At 42.8% G+C, this 19084-nt stretch overlaps 2 protein-coding genes across 6 annotated transcripts in view; one reads left to right on the top strand and one right to left on the bottom strand.

The window, feature by feature from the left end:
- Positions 1-2016: 2016 nt before the first annotated feature.
- Positions 2017-19084, bottom strand: part of LOC100473968 (major allergen I polypeptide chain 1) — a 39125-nt gene continuing 22057 nt past the window's right edge. The window contains exons 1-3 of one of the 4 annotated variants that reach the window (XM_019805899.2): positions 4562-4797; positions 3115-3302; positions 2017-2168 (exon numbers count right to left, since the gene is read on the bottom strand). In XM_019805899.2, the coding sequence (XP_019661458.1) occupies positions 2139-2168; positions 3115-3302; positions 4562-4688 (345 nt within the window). In that variant the 5' untranslated portion in view covers positions 4689-4797 and the 3' untranslated portion in view covers positions 2017-2138. Of the gene's footprint in view, positions 2169-3114; positions 3303-3437; positions 4798-7978; positions 8932-9480; positions 9571-19084 lie in introns of those variants that run through there. The other 3 variants (XM_019805900.2, XR_004629110.1, XR_004629109.1) reach the window with 3 other exon arrangements.
- LOC105240166 (major allergen I polypeptide chain 2) lies at positions 7127-8677 on the top strand. 2 transcript variants are annotated; one of them, XM_034672614.1, is made up of 3 exons: positions 7127-7187; positions 7700-7881; positions 8545-8677. In XM_034672614.1, exons 1-3 carry the CDS (start codon positions 7127-7129, stop codon positions 8623-8625), a joined length of 324 nt encoding a protein of 107 aa, XP_034528505.1. In that variant the 3' UTR covers positions 8626-8677. The 2 variants fall into 2 exon arrangements, with proteins under 2 accessions (XP_034528505.1, XP_011230571.3); XM_011232269.3 differs by lacking the exon at positions 8545-8677 and having other exon boundaries at positions 7700-8097.

The raw sequence follows: 19084 nt of genomic DNA, 5'->3' as shown, positions 1-19084 counted from the left end.
GAAAGGGATAGGGAAGTGAGATTAGAGATTTCAGTGGTTCCACATAGAAATTTCCCATCCATTGCCTCTTTTTGGCTTTACAGATTTATTTACTCTTATCCACTGTACTGCCCGGTGCCTTGGAAGCCCAAACCTCTTTGGAATTCTGTAGAAAAAATTGGTTTTTCCCTTACTTATTAGATGTGGCTTTGTCCGCCTGGAGTTAGCACATCTTTCTCTGCTTTCTATTCTCGGAAAACATGTTGTTTATTTATTTATTTATTTATTTATTTATTTATTCATTTATTTTTGAGAGAGAGAACGTGGAGGGGGGAGGGGAAGAGGGAGAGGGAAAGAGAGAATCTTAAGCAGGCTCTATGCTCTGCATGGAGCCTGACATGGGGCTCAATCTCAGGACCCTAAGATCACGACCTGAGCCAAAATCAAGAGTCAGACGCTTAACCGACTGAGCCACCCAGGCACCAGATTCTCTGAAAACATGTTGTATTTAACCACCTGGTGATAACTCCTGTGCTGTTCCTTTTGTCCATGTGGGCTTATACTTTTAAATTCTTTTACTATCTTTTTCATGGGACTTTGAGAAGAAAAAGAGAAACAGAAGTTTATTTTTCACTGTTTTTTCCCACTTCATGGCATTTTCTGAGAGGTGGGGTGTTTTGTAAGCCTGTGCTTATGCAGTGAGCGCACTGGAACCCACATTGGACAGTTGTACACAGTCTCCCTGGACTTTAATGATCAGCCTGCAGCCCGTGTTGCCTTATCCCTCCTGGCCTCCTTTCAGGGTCTCTCTTAGTCTGGGGCTTCCCCAATAATCTCAGGCCTTGCTTTATTTTTGGAAAAATTTTTTCAAACTTATTTATTTGGCAACTGGGCCCAAATGGGTTAGATATCCTTCTGATTTATTCTTATGCCTTCTGTGTCTCTCTTGAAAGAATGTGGTATGGGTTAGCCTCAGTATGGAAGGTGCTCCTCAGGCTTTTCTAGTCCTTTCCTCTTGCTGCCTTCACCAAACACCTTCTTCTCTTCTACTTGGTTGCCTTTCCTTCTTGGTCAGGAAGATGGATGTGGGTCACTGTGTCAGTTTGTGTACCCACCATAGGAGACCCAGACACAAGGAATTGGGGGCAGGCAGTTTATTTGGGGGGTGACCTTAGGGTGCTCAAGTGAGGAAATAAGGGGAGTGAAACAGGAAAGTGAGAAAAGCCACAGGGGTGGGCAACGGGGACTCAAGACCACCGGGCACCTTATCAAAGACAGGTGGAATTCACCTGGAACTGACCCACCAGAAGTCAAGGAGGCTGGGGTCCGTATTGTTTGAGGGTTGCCCTGTGGGCATAAACGCCTTCACACTCTCAGGGTGAGCCTGAGTGGTTCAGCAAGCTCGGTGGTGGTGGTGGGGAAAGCCAGCGAGCAGTGAAGGAAGGTGAGGGTGTTTGAGGATGGAAGATGTCTCACCATCTTCTCACCTTTGGATGAGACGCCCCTCACTCCCTGCACTCGCCGCAGATGAGGGGGAGTCTTCATCCATGACATTGGAAACCCATCCAGCTCATCTCTCTCAGAGCCCTGCTCTCCTTATGAAAGCCCAAGAGCTTTTAAATATGTAGAACGGGGGAGTGGTGGAATATACATACTGGGGCACCTGTGCGAGGGTGAGGAGAAGAGTCTCTGACCCCCAACCTGCTTATGCTCCCTACATGCCGCTTGCCATCACAGGGGCAGTTTTCCGTCTCAGAAGCCGCCCCAAGCCAGACCCTGGGGGTCAGAGCGGTGGGCCATAGGCCGAGAGCCAGGTGTCACTCTGGGCCAGGTGGCCTGTGCCCCCTGTGGGTCCTGGTGCCCAGAAGTGCTCAGACACTCTGGCTGTTCTAATTATCACCACCCCTCCTCCCACCTGTGGAATTCAATGGAGGAAGAACCATCTGGCGGCATTCACATCTAGCCTTCCCCGCTGCGAGGTCCCCGCCGCAACTCCCCTCCACCCCCAAAGCCCAGCCAAAGGAACAAGCAGTGTCCTTGAATTGCAAAGCTTTTATTGCTGGAATCCTCTAATCAGACACCTGGACATGGCAGGCTGCGGAAACTACTTAGTGGTCAGTCAAGTGACATCCTTGGGGCTCCTGGCAGAGATGGCTCCGTCAGCACAAAGGACTTGCATGTATTTTACTCTGCGAAGAGAAAGGAAACCTGGTGAGGCCTCAGGGGGTACGAGAGACATCAAGCTCTACTGAATGCTCTGTGGACACCTCCTGGAGAGGAGCCTGCGGGGTTGTCTGGAGGATGGCTTCTGGATCTGAGCAGGCAAAAGTGGATTTCTCCCAATCTCCTGGACCACAAGAGAATCCCAGGTAGGCGTAGAAGCTTCCTCCAGTGGAGCAGAGTGAAGAAGAGGCGTCACTGTGGGGATGGGGGGCATTCTTGGGTAGAATGGAAGGAGGCTGCTGAGAAGGTCCCGGCAGGGCTGCAGAGGCCCCCGTGGGCACCTGGGAGTCCCTAGGAATGAGCTGGCCCAGTCTGCTTCCTCCTTCTGCCCCTTGGACACTTGCTGCTTGAAGCAGTAGCTTGTTACCACTCTTGGGACAGCAGAGAGAGAGGATTTACTGTGACTCTCCACTTGGGGCATCTCAGGCCTGAGAAGGCTGGAGGGGGATTTTTGGAAGGGGCCTTCTCTCCTCCTCTCCCCTCCCTTCTCTCTGCTTTCCTTGGGGACCCAGAGAATGAGGACAAATGAGGGTTTTAGGGGGGATGAAATAGGGAACTTGAGGAGTTAAGGTAAAGGAACCCATGTTTAGAGATAGGAAGGACCCAGTGCTAACAGTTTAAATATCCAGGCTCGCCAGTTGGCGAGGCTGGAGTCCGAGAGGCCAGAGCTGAGGGCCTGACACCGAGGCCAGGTGATGCCAAGGACACAGGAGGGGCTGCAGACTCCCAGGCTGGTGGCTGGGCAGTATTGAGCAGCTCCAGGGCTGGGCTGAGTCTTTCCCACACCATTCTCTCTACTTCTCCATGGGGCATGGTGGAGAAGAAAAATGGGCTCCACCGCCCCCCTGCGCCCTGCCCTGAACAGACCCCCAGACAGGCGCCAGCGGCATAGACACATAGAGCTGGACTCACCAGCACATTGACAGCATTCTTCTTGTCGTCTTCTGTCATTTTCCCATCAATGCACTCCTTCAGGCTTTCGGCATTTTTTAGTATTACGGATTCGTTTCGGTATCGTGCCACTTCTTGGACATATTCTTCAGTGGTGCCCGTCAGGAACAGGCTGACATCCTTATGCACTGCTGAGCAGATTTTACAATCTGCAACACAAAGGCAAGCTGACACTCACTCGAAAAACCTCCATCAGGACACACTCCTCCTTTCCTCCTCCCGACAGGCTCAGAACTGCCCTAGGAAGTTGTCAGAACCCCCGGAGAACCCCCCTAGGTGCCCACCTCCGCCCGAGATCAGGAGCAAGGCAGCCCAGAGAAGCACGAGAGCACCAGCCGGCTTCATGATGCGAGCGGCAGCTGCTCCCTCCCCGGCCTGGAACACTTTTATGGCAGCTGCCGGTCCGCAGTGGGGCAGGAGGGGCCTGTGTCTGACGCATCCTTTTTCAGGAAGCACTGCCAGGCCTCTCTGGGCTGCAACTTGGAATTGCCCCGGGGGCCATGGAGGGAGGAGAGATATGTGTGGTAAGATCCTAAGTCCCTGAGTCAACACAGGACACTAACTTGGCCTCCCTTCCCCATTTGAGGGCTCTGTCCAAGTGTTAGCTGTCACCAGAGCTTAAAAACTGAAATTTCATAGGTGGACTGGAAAAAAGGGGCCAAAAGTCTTCCAAATCAGGCCTCCTGAATGATGGCCAATGTCAGCTTATCATTACCTGTGGCCTTGAAGACAGTTTGGTCTCAGCTGAGGGACTTTTCAGGAAACCCAGTGCTTAGCTAATGGTCTCACAGCTAGTAAGTGCCAAAGGAAGGCCCCTCTCTGGTGGCTCCTGCCCTGCCTTCATCATCATCTCTGTCCTTGACCTGCTCAGTGGTCTCCCTTGAGCCAGTCCTTTGGGTCTGTTTCTGAAGCCCTGAATCCTCCCCTCCATGCTGACCAAGTCCTGTCACCTGGGTACTCTGGCAATACTTCAGTCTGACTCAGAAATTGCATTTTCCCCCACCAGCCTCTTCTCTCGAGTTTCTCTGTGTGGTTCACACCGTTCTCTCTCCAGAGATACAATCTGAAGAAAAGCCAAGCTGCTTCTATGGCCTACAACCCCTGTGTGCTTTGTACACCCGGTGCCCTACCGAAGGCCTGCTGCCTCTCTGAATTTTTCCCTGCCATTCTCTCCTCCCTCCCTGGTGTCCTTTCTGCTTCTTGACCATGCTAGTAGTCGAGTGTTTTGTGCTCCCGATTATACTCCCAGAGCAGGGCCTTGGCATGAGCTGCCCGCACTGCCTGGAATGTTCTTCCTCCAACCACATGATTTGTGGCCTGACTGCTCAGGTCTCTTCAAACGTCACCTGATAAGAGAGACTTTCCCACAGGCTTGACCCCTTATACAAAGCCCCCTGCCCTGCAGCACCTGCAACTCTCCCCCCCTTCATCTCCCTCCATGGCTCTCCTTGCCATCCGTTGGTCGTCTTCCACTTCCTGTTAGCTGTGTAATGCGCTCTGGGAGAATGAGGGCTCTGCTGCGGGCACCACCGCATCCCCAGGACAAGGACACATAGCAGGTGCTTCACAAACGTTTGTGAGATGGACGAAAGGAATAAGCTCTTTCTGTGGTGTTGATAACCAAGAACATTTTCCCTTATGCTTGCTTGCTGGAGGTACCTGCCTGGCCTTTGCTCTGAGTCACCTGAGACAGAACAGGTTTGCAGAAGCCCAGAGTTCAAAGTTTTTTGAACCCAATCAGAGTGTCACGCCAAACAGGATTCATATCCGGTAACTGCTCTTGGCGAAGAGGCACTGAGTCCTGAGCTCCAGCTGTCACGTGGCTGCTGTGGGGCCACTCCAGTCTTGATGACCAGAGGCCATGCCTGTGAGGTCATCTCATGCCAGGCCGAGGCCCCTACAGATGACCCAGGCTGGGAACATGAGCACCCTATGCCCCAGATTGGACATGCTTGCCCTTTCTCTACTGGGATGGAATTTCAGTGTGGTGGGGGCACCTGGGCAAGGACTGTATGTCTGCTGTCCTTCACTAGGCACTTCCTTCAAGTTCTCCGCAGCTCTGTGAGATGGCGAAGCCAGAGTTTGGGGCGCTAGAGTGACACAGGACACTGATGTCCTTCCAGCCCCATTGAGTGCCACAAAACCATCTGCGATGTCTCCGGATGTGGGGACATTTGCTGAGGTCAGGAGGACTTTCTGGACAAGGTCTTGCAGTATTTGCAGTTCTTTACTAATGCAAGTGTGTCTTTTTTTTAAAATACATTTTTATTTGAGGTAATTCTAGACTTACAGAAAAGTTGCAAAGATTTGTCAAGACCGAGAAATTGGCATTGGCATACTACTAACTAAACTCCAAACTTTATTTGGATTTCACCAGTTTGTCCATTAATGTGTGCTTTGTGTTCTAGAATCCAATCCACATCCTAAACTCAGCATTAATTGTCATGTCTCCCCAGTGTCTTCTGATCTGTGACAATTTCTCAGTCTTTCCTTGTTTGTCATGGCCTTGATGGTCTTGAAGACTGGCCAGGTATTACAGAATGTCCACCATGCTGATTTTTTCTGCTGTGTTTCTCATAATTTAGACTGGGGTTCAGACCTTGGGTTTTGGGGGAGACACCAAAGAGGTGAAGTACCATGTTGTCACATCATGTTGTGGCAATATGTGACATCAGTACGTCTTACCACTGGTTATATTAGGCTTGATCATTTGATTAAGGTTGGGTTTTCTAGGTTTTTTCATGATTTTCCCCTTTCCCTACTCTTTGGAAGTGAGTTACTAAGTCTAGCCCACTCACAAGGAGGATAGGGCAAGAAGCTCCATTTCCTGAAGAGAGAGTATCTGTGTATATTATCTAGAATGCTTCTGTGAGGAATATCTGTCTCTTCTCTCTTCATTTACGTTTATTAAATCATTTATTTATATCAGTATGGACCCACAGATATAATTTTATACTTTGGGTTGTCATCTAATACTATGTCATTTCTTTTGTTGCTTAAATTCTTACAGATTTGGCCACTGGAAGCTTCCTTCTAGAATTTTCATGGACTATCTCATCTTGTTTGTGCCAATAAACCACTTTCCTAGAGTAGAAGGTTGAGTTTAACTCTTGAGGGAGTTTAAGCAGACAGAGTGCCATCTCTGGTTGACCTTGCACTCTGGTCTGCAGAGCTCCAGCTCACACTGGACACGGGTGACAAACTGTACAACTCCACAGCTACTCGCTGATGTTTCTGGATGGGCTATTGAGTCCAAGCTCCTCTTGGGACCAGGTTCACTGATGGAAGGGGGTGAGCCAGGGCCAAGGCTGGACCCACTGGGAGTCCAGAAGGTGTCCAGCAATTTGGTCTTTTAAGGGTGAGAAGGAAGCAGGTGACATGATCCTACACTGGAGCATTATGAGCTCTTGAGGAAGCCCACGTGCCCAGGAGTCCTGAGACTTCCGTGGTAGGGAGTGCTTCAGAGCCCAAGAATGGTGTCCACCCACCCTTGGGGCTCGATCCAGAGACTTGCAGCAGTTACGGTGTTCAAGAGGCTCCAGTTGGGCCCGGCTCCCCCTACTTATCTCCAGGACTTAAATTTAGGCATAGGAAAGACTGGATGATCTTTTGTCAACCTGCAGTGGTATAGACTTGTCCTTGACCCTTCCTGTGATTGGGAGACTACTGACTTGGAACCAGGATAGGTTGGGGGAAGGAGTAGCAGGAAACAGGGGTCACAGTTGGGACAACAGAGCTGTTGGCTCAGGATGGAGTCACTTAGAAATGTCAGCTCCAGTCGGTCTTTGGCAAAGGAAAAACCACATCCTCTCCAAGAGGCTTTCAGCCCAAGGAGTGAGGGAGCCACATGTGCCAGGTCCCTCCCCACAGGTCTTTGGAGCTCCTAGGAGGGGTGTGGGTGAGGCTCAGGGAGTAGTAGTTTATAAAGCAGCAGAAACGCTGCCCTGAGCAGAACATTCTGGTAGTTGACACCATGAAGGGGACACTGGTTGTGCTGGCCTTGCTGGTGACCCAAGAGCTGGGCATCGAGATGGGTAAGGGTAGGAAAGAGGGACAGATGGCTTTCTTGATCTTTGCCCTGTTCTAGCTCACTCCCTCATCCCCCATGGTGAACTCCAAATAGCTTCTAGGGACAAAGTTAGGGGGCAGCTGGGAGATCATTCCCCAGGAGTCCTGCATAAGCCCCTGAGGTTTCCAGTCATGGACTGGAGGGAGAGGTTTGGAGATGGGGGGGGGTCATTAGTTGGGTACACAGTAGGGGAGAGTTCGTTGGGGGTAGTGGGGCTTAATGGAAGGTCAGAAGCAGACAGGCTGGTCTGTCTTGAGGCAGCAGTCAGGGGCCCCTCACGCTGTTCCCTTCTGCTGAGAGTGTCTCAGAGAAAATGTTTTCTCTCTCTGGGATGTGAGCCATCCTGGGAATGGGCAGGTCTCTGTGAAAGGTGAGTCGAAACACCCTGGATATGTGAATTACTTTCCAGTGCTGGGGAAACAGGAGCCTCCGACTCTGGTGATTCTTTTTTGAGGTGTTTTCTGTTTGTGTCTTCAGTGAAATCTTGCCCCATTTTTTATATCATCTTTGGTTCCGTGGCCGGTGGAAGTAAGTCAGAGCTGGACATCAACCTTGATCTAGTCAATGCTACTAAACCGGAAAAAGAAGCCCTTGAAAAAATCCAGGATTGCTACAATGAGAAGGGACTCAAAGCCAAGGCCTTGGATCTGGATGTCATGGTAATTTCTATCCTTTCCCCTCATCCCCACCTTGAGGACACACATGCTGCATGTTGTAAAATTGCACATACAAACAGACCGCGCAGTCAGGGGCTCTACGGCAGGTAAGAGCTATAGACAATCAAGCACGTAAACTTTGCTCCATCGTAGGGCACAGAGACTGTGCAGCCGCGTGCACATGCAGCCTCTTCTACCACACACGTCCCTTTCGTGCCAGTTTACACACAGCTGGAAAATAGGGGACTAATACTGGTGTGACACAGAAAATGTGTTGACTCATGCGGGTTTTTTTTCTACGTTAGGAGAGCCAGCATTGCAGGAGTAGAATTTTAACCTTCGGCAGGAAAGAAAGAGTCCTTCATGCAGCTCCTGCTGGTGTAGGAGCGCGGTCAGCTCTGTTGTAGGAATGTTGAAACCTATCACCTGCCCTCAGATTCTCTTCTCAGGAAGGGACTCCCTGGCCTTGTGAGGCTTCTGGTTTTCGGCCTGTTTTACTGCCCACCTTGATGGCTCTTCTTTGGCTCAGAGCCCCACTTCCATCTGGATCGTCTCAGTGCCTAAAGCCAGAAGTTGCGCTCTGTTGCATTGGTGCCTGGGGCCCCTGAGGAAGCTTCTAGCCTCGTGCTCATGTCTTCCGTCTCTCCTCGTCTTACTCTCTCCCAGGCTACCATCACCACCAGCAAGCAATGCCGCTCTGAAGCAGTGGCCCCATGGAAGAGTGCTGTGGCCACTTTGAGGAGATGAATTTTTGCCCCGATGCCCGATCTGTGCTCTGTCCTCCTGCTCTGTTCTTCACACCTGAAGCTGGAATCCCGACACCTGTCCTTGCCTCCTTCAGTCTCTGTCAGGCTGGCTGTTAATAAAATAGCTGCAGCTTAGCTCAGTGTGCCCGTGTCTGTGTGCTCTGCGGAGAACTTGTGGGCCTGGCAGGAGGTCCCGGGACACAGCGAAGGGGGTGACATGCGTGGTCATTGGGAGCGTGGGGACTGGAGTCAGGCCGAATCAGGAGCAGGCCTGAGTGGTTTCGTCTTTCTCAGGCTAGTCTCTCATCTGTAAAATGGGGATTGTGTGTGAGGATTAAATTAAATAACGTATATGTAACCTCAGGATTCACCGCTCTGGATGGATAAAAATGTCCACGTAGCCTATTGCTGCCTCTGGCGTTGGCCTCCTTGCAGAGCCTTTAGCCCCTGAAATGTCACCCTGGTCATTGCAGGGTGGACTCAAGCGATAACCTGACTGGGCTTATCACAAGTCCTCTCTGTCTGCCTTTCATGCTTAGGCGGATGTCTTCTAAGGAGGCCAACTTTTCTGCTGAAACACACAGTTCCACTGCTGTTCTTGAGTTCTGCCAGTGGAACCAGAACCCCCTTGGGATCTTGGCACAGGAGGAAGGGAGAAAGCGAGTGGGTGGAAGAAACTAACCCAGAGGGAACGCTGCTGTCACGGGGAGCTCAGGCTCTTAAATCTTACTTGCAAGATGTGTCCCCTGTGGCAAGTGTCATGAATCCTCTGAGTCCACTTCCAAAAGTATCCAATCGGCAACTGTATTTATTAGTAGGCTACTGATGAAGCTACAGGGCAAGGACTAGGTTTTACCTTTATTTCCTAGACACTGGAGCAGTGTTGGGCTCCAGTGAGTATGGCTCACAAAAGAAGTAGTGTAGCAGGCGACATGTCTCCACGGTCCTGCACCAGGAAAGCACAGTAAGGTCATATTGAGGGTGTTGAACTTGCGACAGGCTAAGAGGCCGGAGGCCTGAGTTCTGGCTCTTCTCTGGCCTAATGGTTGAACTTAAGCATTTTAATTTACCTGTTGGCTCATTTTACAACTGGATTTTATACCTACCATGTCTGCTAGACTTAATATAAAGTGTTCAGGTCATACTAAAGATCTAAAATTTTATTGATAAGTACAAAATGAAATTTGAATTGATAGAGGGCTAAATCATATCTTTATATGGGATAAATTGACACTGCAGAAATGGAGCTGGAGGAGATTATGCTAAGTGAAATAAGTCTAGCAGAGAAAGACAATTATCATATGGCTTCACTTACATGTGTAACATAAGGAATAGCACAGAGGATCACAGGTGAAGGGAGGGAAAACTGGGAAGAAATCAGAGAGGGAGACAAACCACGAGAGACTCTGGACTCCAGGAACCAAACTGAGGGTTACAGAAGGGAGGGTGTGGGGGAATGGGGTAACCGGGTGATGGGTATTAAGGAGGGCACGTGTGGTGATGTGCACTGGGTGTTGCACCCAAGTAATGAATCGTTGAACACTATATAAAAAACTAATGATGTACTGTATGTTGGCTAACTGAACATAATAATAAAAAGAAATGTCAACTACTCCCAAATCCATCTAAATTAATCTATGTTCTAATGAAGATTGATTTAAAGTTTATCCAAAAGAATACATTCTTGAATTGAAATCAAGCAAGAAAATTTAGAAAAATAAGAACTATGAGCAGGATCTCTCTCACTAGTTCTTATAACATAGGTATATATTTATGACTAATAATAGTCTAGTTTTAGTAGATAAATAGATGGTTATTGTGGTAGAAAACACATAAATAGACCCAAAGACGGGCACCTGGGTGGGTCAGTCAGTTAAGTGTCTGTCTTTGGCTCAGGTCATGATGCTGGAGTTCCAGGATTGAGCTCTGCATCAGGCTTCCCACTCAGCAGGGAGTCTGCTTCTCCCCCTGACCGTCCCCCCTCTTGTGCTCTTTCTTTCTCTCAAATAAATAAAATATTTTTTTAAAAAAATAAATAGACTCAAGGATAGTTTAAGATATAATAGTGACAGCTTATTGAATCATGGAGAAAGAATGGATTTTTTTTTAAGTGGCATTGAACAAAATGACCAAATATTTAGGAAATGAAGATGGGCCTGCCAACCTTTCTCTGTGGATTAATGTGGACTAATGATTCAATTGCCATAGGTTCAATAGTTTATTATCCATTTGTTATGACTGATCTCTCTCTCTTTCCCTCCCACCCCTCTCTTTTGACTTTCATCATATCATAGTCTGTTGATTTTTCTCTACCTTACTGGGAGATCTTTTTCAGCTTCTTTTCCGGTTACTTGTGTCTTATACTAGGGATCACATTCTTTGCATCTCTTTTCTACATACACTTTCTTAGTGTATAAACTTGGGACATGCTAAGTTTCTTTCTTAGTGATATCTACAACTTCCGAATTTAAATCTCCAAACCCAGCGGTGAATCCTGAGTCTTAAAGAAATTTATAGAAGAATATTTCTATAACCTCAGTACTAGAAGGCACAGAATTGGCTCTCACTAAATATTTGTTGAATTAATGAATATTGAAAAAACTCTAAACTCCTTTAAGGGACAAATATACACAAAAACTCTAAACTCCTTCTAAGGGACAAATATACACAGAATTTAAATAAATGAAAAGACTATTGAATGGGAATTTTCAACAGCAAAGAAATGTCATTTCCCCCTAAAAAGAGCAGTCAGTTTATTGTAATCCTAATGAAAATACCAAGAGGTTTTTTTTTTAAGAAAAAAAGTACTTTATTTTTTAAAAATTCATTTTTACTGAGGTATAATTGACATACAACATTGTATAAGTGTAAGGTATATAATGTGTTGGCTTGATACACTTATGTACTGCAATATGATTACCACCATAGCATTAGCTAACACCTCTATCATATCACATAATTATCATTTCTTTTTATCATTTACCAAAATTGGAAACAACCTAATTGTCCTTCAACTGAGAAATAGAGAAAACGTGTCACATTCACACAATTGAATACTACTCAGCAACAAAAAGGAACAAGTTATTGGTGCATGCAACAGTATGGAAGAATCTCAAATGTATTATGTTGAATAAAAGAAACTGAGCTCAAAAACTACAATTAAATGTCTTATTTATATGCCATTTATATTTGGAAAAATAAACAAGAATAGCTGAATAAAAATTTTAAAAAGTAATTAGGGGGGCGCCTGGGTGGCACAGCGGTTAAGAGTCTGCCTTCGGCTCAGGGCATGATCCCGGCATTCTGGGATCGAGCCCCACATCAGGCTCCTCTGCTATGAGCCTGCTTCTTCCTCTCCCACTCCCCCTGCTTGTGTTCCCTCTCTCGCTGGCTGTCTCTATCTCTGTCAAATAAATAAATAAAATCTTTAAAAAAAAAAGTAATTAGGGGTAGCAAGCCCTATGAAATATTAAAACATACACATTGCAGGCAGATAAATGGATTATTAAAGGAAGGCCAGACTTAGATCTAAATAATCACGGATTTTATGGTAAAGGTAACTTGAAAATAAATGAAGAAATTAGGATTATTTCATAAATGAAATAGTGCTGGATCAACTGATTGAACATTTAGGGAAATAAAACTGTTGGATATCTCTCTTACAGCTTTCTTCAAAATTAACTTAGGAACTTAAAGACTTCCGTATTTAAAGACTGAGACAGAAAGATCCTATAAAAGTCTTAGAAAAGGGGCACCTGGGTGGCTCAGTTGGTTAAGTGTCTGCCTGCGGCACAGGTCATGATCTCAGCGTCCTGGGATTTAACCCCATGTCGGGCTCCCTGCTTGTGGGGAGTCTGCTTCTCCCTCTCCCTCTGCCTCTCCCCTTGCTTCTGCTCTCTCTCTTTCTCAGATAAATAAAAAAATCTCTAAAAAAGTCTTAAAGAAATTTATAGAAGAATATTTCTATAACCTCAGAGTAAAGAAAATCTTCCCAAAGATATGTATATTTGTATATTTATAATATATATAATTATATATAGTTATATATTATTTATATAAACACAGAGAGTATAATGATTTTATAATAGTTTTTTCTACATTAAAATTCGTTTTCCCCAGTTGTTCACAGAATATGCATTTTTAAATTTTTTGTTTATTTTTTGATTATTATTATTTTTACTATGTTCAGTTAGCCAACATATAAATTCTATTTGGAATAGAATTGACTCTTTAAAATAAAAGAATAGAATAATAATCTATACTGGGATTGATAACACATGCAGAAATAAAATGTATTACACAGTGCACAAATACCAGGGGAGAAGAAATGGATGCCTACTGTTCTTGTGGTATTTTTAAGTATATATATGAGGGATATAACATTACTTTAATGTTGATTGTGATAAGTTAAAGATATATATTATAAATAAGACCACTTCATGTTCTTAAATTTTTTAATTTTAATTTTAATTTTTTTTTGAGAGAGAGAGTGTGCACATGCATACAAGGGGGGAGGGGGAGAGGGAGAGAGAGAATCTTAAGTAGGCTCCATGCTCAGCATGGAGCCCAACACGGGGCTCTATCTCACGATGCTAAGATCATGACCAGAGCCAAAATCAAGAGTCAGACATTTAACTGACTGAGCCACCCAGGTGCCCCTAAGTAAAACCACTTTAAAATCATTAAAAAATAAGTGAATATAGGACAAAAAAATGAATTGTAAAAATAATTCAAAATTAGGCAGAAAAAGGAATAAAGGAATAAAGAACAGATGGGACAAATGGGAAATAAATAGCAAAGCTATAGATTTAAACTCAATCAGATCAGTAACCACTTTATTTTTTTATACAAAATTTTTATTATGTTATGTTAGTCACCATACAGTACATCCCTGGTTTTTGATGTAAAGTTCCATGATTCATTACTTGCGTATAACACCCAGTGCACCATGCAATACGTGCCCTCCTTAATACCCATCACCAGCCTATCTCATTCCCCCACCCCCTGCCCCTCTGAAGCCCTCAGTTTGTTTCTCAGAATCCATAGTCTCTCATGCTTCATTCCCCCTTCTGATTACCCCCTTTCTTTATCCCTTTCTTCTCCTACCGATCTTCCTAGTTCTTATGTTCCATAGATGAGAGAAATCATATGATAATTGTCTTTCTCTGCTTGACTTATTTCGCTTAGCATTATCTCCTCCAGTGCCATCCATGTTGCTGCAATGTTGTGAAATCGTTCTTTTTGATGGCTGAGTAATATTCCATTGTATATATGGACCACATCTTCTTAATCCAGTCATCTGTTGAAGGGCATCTCGGCTCCTTCCACAATCTGGCTATTGTGGACAATGCTGCTATTAACATTGGGGTGCATATGGCCCTTCTCTTCACCACGTCTGTATCTTTGGGGTAAATACCCAGTAGTGCAATGGCTGGATCATAGGGTAGCTCAATTTTTAACTTTTTAAGGGACCTCCACACTGTTTTCCAAAGTCAGTAATGTGGCGGGATACAAAATCAATGCTCAGAAATCAGTTGCATTTCTATACATGAACAATGAGACTGAAGAAAGAGAAATTAGGGAATCCATTCCATTTACAATAGCACCAAAAATCATACGTTATCTCGGAATTAACTTAACCAGAGACGTAAAAGATCTATATTCTAGAAACTACAAATCACTCTTGAAAGACATTGAAGAAGACACAAAAAGATGGAAATATTCCATGCTCATGGATCGGAAGAATTAACATAGTTAAAATGTCTATGCTACCCAGAGCAATCTATACTTTCAATGCCATCCTGATCAAAGTACCAATGACATTTTTCAAAGAACTGGAATAAACAGCCCTTAAATTTGTGTGGAACCAGAAAGGGCCCCGAATTGCCAAGGAATTGTTGAAAAGGAAAAACAAAGCTGGGGGCATCACGTTGACGGATTTCAAGCTATACTACAAAACTGTGATCACAAAACAGCATGGTACTGGCACAAAAACATAGACCAATGGAACAGAATAGAGAGCCCAGAAATGGACCCTCAGCTCTTTGGGTAACTAATCTTTGACAAAGCAGGAAAAAACATCCAGTGGAAAAAACACAGTCTCTTCAATAAATGGTGCTGGGAAAATTGGACAGCTGGACCCTCAGCTCTTTGGGTAACTAATCTTTGACAAAGCAGGAAAAAACATCCAGTGGAAAAAACACAGGACCTCGATGTGAGACAGGAATCCATCAAAATCATAGAGGAGAACATAGGCTGTAACCTCTTTGACATCGGCCACAGTAACTTTTTTCATGACACATCTCCAAAGGCAAGAGAAACAAAAGTAATCACTTTAAATATAAATGGTTTAAAAATTCTATTTAAGAGGCAGAGATTGTTAGAGTGAATAGAAAAGAATACCGCCTATAGGAAACCCACTTTAAATATAAAGACAAATATAGGCTAAAAACAGAAAGGTGAGAAATGATATAACATGATGACACTAATGAAATAAAGCCAGTGTTCCTACATTTGCACCAGATAAATATCAAAGCAAAGAATGTTACAAGGAATAAGAAAGATTATTTCATAATGATAAAAGGGTCAATTTAACAAGAGGATATACTAATCCTAAACATTTTTGCACCTAATAGCAGAGCTTCAAATTATATGAAGCAAAAACAATAGAAATGAAAGGAGAAGTAGACAAATCCAAAATTGTACTTAGAGACTACATCATTTCTCTCTCAATTATTGATAGAACAGCAGACAGAAAAATCAATAGTATATAGAAGACTAGGACAACACTAACAACCAGCTTCACCTGATTGACACATTACCCAACTATATACTTAGCAACATTCAAATAATTCAAATTATATTCTCTGACTACAATGGATTTACATTAGAAATCAATTATCAAAAGATATTTGACAAGTGTTTAAATACTGGGAAATTAAATCATACACTCCTACTAACCAGTCCACAAGTGAAAAAGGAAGTCAAATGAGAAATTAGAACATACTTTGTTCTGAATACAAATCAAAGAACACTCATCAAGATTTGTGGGATGCTGCTAACACTAAGAGGCAAATGTATAGCACTAAATGCCAATATTAGAAAATAAAGATCTCAAATCAATCATTCTATCTTGAGAAACTAGAAAAGGAAGAGCAAAAAAAAAAAAAATCCAAAGTAAGCAGAAGAAAAAAAAAATAACAGAGACCAGAGTAAAAGCCACTCATATATATAACTGTAAGATGATAGAGAAATTTATAAGACCCAACATCTGGCTTTTCAATAAAATTCATAAACATCTAACCAAATTGATCAGGACAAATGAGAAGATACAAATGACCAAATTAGATTGATATATAGATTTTTTCTTTCAGAGCTTCTGTCTTCTGTCCATCATAATTTATGATGAGAATTAAGCTGTCATTTTATGACAGTACTCCTATACATAATGTGTCATTTTTCTCTGGCAGCTTTTATGGTTTCCTCTTCCTTCTGCCCCCAATTTATTGAGATATAATTGACATATAACATTGTGTAAGATTACGGTTTATATTGTGTTGATTTGATACATTTATGTATTGCAAAATGGTCACCACCATGGCATTAGCTAACACCTTCATCCCATTACATAATTACCATAGCTTTTGTATGGCAAGAAAAATTAAGACATATTGTCATAGCATTTTTCGAGTATTATTAGCTATAATCACCATGCTATTAAATCCCTAGAAATTGTTGATTTTATAATTGGAATTTGTATCCTTTGACCAAAATCTCCCATTTTCTCCACCTCCAGGACCTGGTAATCACTACTGTACTTTGTTTCTCTGGGTTTGGCTTTTTTAGATTCCACATATAAATGAATGTATACAATGTCTGTCTCAGTCTAACATTTCACTTAACATAATGCCCTCAGGTTTCACCCACGTTGTCACAAATGACAGGTTTTTTTTCTTTCTCATGTCCGAAAAATATTCCATTTGTGTGTGTGTATGTATGTATGTATACATGATCAGCAATGGCAAGCACCTTTTCAGGTACCTGTTGCCAACCTGTATGTCTTCCTTGGAAAAGTGACTATTCATTTTCTCTGCTTTTTTAAAAAAAAATTGGGTTTCTTAAATATTGAGTTGTATGAGTTATTTATATATTTTGGATATTAACCCTTTATCAGATGGTTTACAAATATTTTCTTCCATTCCACAAGTTGCCTTTTCATTTAAATTTTTTTTGCTATGTAGAAGATTTTTAGTTTGATGTAGTCCCACTTATTTTTTTTTAAAGATTTTATTTATTTATTTGACAGAGATAGAGACAGCCAGCGAGAGAGGGAACACAAGCAGGGGAGTGGGAGAGGAAGAAGCAGGCTCTCAGCAGAGGAGCCTGACGTGGGGCTCGATCCCACAATGCCGGGATCACGCCCTGAGCTGAAGGCAGATGCTCAACCGCTATGCCACCCAGGTGCCCCCCCACTTATTTTTAAAAAATATTTTATTTATTTATTTGAGAGAGAGAGACAGAGAGCACAAGCAGGGAGGAGAGGGAGAAGCAGGCTCCCCGCCAAGCAGGGAGAACAATGTGGGACTCGATCCCAGGACTCCGGGATCATGACCTGAGATGAAGGCAGATGCTTAACTGACTGAACCACCCAGGCGCTCCCCACTTATTGATTTTTGCTTTTGTTTCTTGTTCTTTCAGTGTCATAGACAGGAAACTGCTAAAAAGACCAATGTGAGGAAGCTTTTTCTTTTCTTTTCTTTTTTTTTTTTAGGTTTTAAAAAATTTATTTTTTAAAAGTTAACATGTGCATAAAAGGAAAGTGAAAAACACAAGAAGCAAAGAACAAAAGTCATCCATTAATCACAAGCAGTTTACAGTTGGACTTCTAGGTCCCATGTGTGTATCTACACAAGTAAGCATTTTAATGTAATTAAGATCGTAGTTATGTATCATGCTTTTTTACACACCATGAATATTTACCATTTCAAAGTCCCCAAATTTGAGTATTTTGATAACCAAGAATACACTACACCAACTCCATCTGAAAGAAAAAAAATGTAATCTTGCCTTTCTTGGCGACAGAAATTTCATAAAAGACAAAAATGGCAACAGGCCTCTAGATAAAGATATTGGCAGAGTTACAATTAAAATACTGCATTCCCTTAATGTTCAATTAAAACTGAGACAAAGTAAGAGTATACAATGTATAATGCTTCTAAAAGAATTCATTATCCAATCTATACTATTCAGATATTAGCAAGGGGGTATGTTTCCACTGAATCACTGAATGTATTCCTATAATACAGCCAAAGAGATGCACACACATTAACAGTTATCATTACAATGTAAATATGAACACTTCTGCATACATCTCCCTCTATACTTCCTTCTGCCCCTCTGCTGCCAACCTAGTAAGTCCTGACATTTCTCAGAGACAGCTTAACAATTCCACGTCCAAGATGGAGGAAGCTTTTTCTTGTTTTCTTCTAGGAGTTTCAAGTTTTCAGGTCTTACATTTAGTCCTTAATCCATGTCATGTTAATTAATTCATTTTTTAATTCAAGTATAATTAATACACAGTGTTGTATTAGTTTCTGGAGTACAGTATAATGATTCAACAATTCATGTCAAGTTAGTTTTTGTGAAAGGTGTACAATAGGGATCCAATTTCAGTCTTTTGCATTGTGGATATCCAGTTTTTTCAGCACCATTTATTGAAGAGACTATCTTTTCCCCATCGTATATTCTTAGCTCCCTTGTCAAATATTAGTTGATCATATATATGAGGATTTATTTCTGGGCTTTCAATTCTGTTCTATTGTCTGTGTGCCTGTTTTTGTGCCAGTGCCATACCATTTTGATTACTGTAGTTTTTAGCATAGTTTGAGATAAAAAAGCATGATGCCCTTGGCTTTATTCTTCATTCTCAGGATTGCTATGACTTTTGGATCTTTTGTGGCTTCACAATTTAGAATTATTTTTTTCTATTTCTGTGAAAATGCCAGTGGAATTTTGGTAGGGATTGAGTTGAATCTATAGATGGCTTTGGGTAATATGGATATTTTAACAATATTAATTCTTTCAGTCTAGTAACATGGGCTATCTTTCCATTTGTTCATGTCTTCTGCAGTTTCTTTAATGAAAGTCTTACAGTTTTCAGCACACAGATCTTTCACCTCCTTGGTTAAATTTATTTCTAAGTTTTTCATTGTTTTTGATGTTGTAAATGGGACTGTTTTATTTTTTGGTGGTTTTGTTGTAAGTGTATAGAAACACATTTGTTTTCTGTGTGTTCACTTTGTATCTGCAATTTTACTGAATTCTTTTTTTTCTAAGTGTTTGGATTTTAAATTTTCATTATTTTTATTTTTTTCATTTTTTAAAATTTAAATTCAATTAATTAACATATAATGTGTTATTGATTTCAGAGGGAGAGGTCAGTGATTCATCAGTCTTATATT

This window comes from Ailuropoda melanoleuca, chromosome 12 (assembly GCF_002007445.2).
Source record: "Ailuropoda melanoleuca isolate Jingjing chromosome 12, ASM200744v2, whole genome shotgun sequence".
NCBI lineage: Eukaryota > Metazoa > Chordata > Mammalia > Carnivora > Ursidae > Ailuropoda > Ailuropoda melanoleuca.
This window is presented reverse-complemented; position numbering and strand designations above follow the sequence as displayed.

Coding starts and splice junctions, on each gene's coding strand:
- LOC105240166 (XM_011232269.3), top strand. CDS start 7,127: ATGAAGGGGACACTGGTTGTGCTGGCCTTGCTGGTGACCCAAGAGCTG. Junction 7,188..7,699: donor AGAGCTGGGCATCGAGATGG/GTAAGGGTAGGA, acceptor TTGTGTCTTCAG/TGAAATCTTGCCCCATTTTT.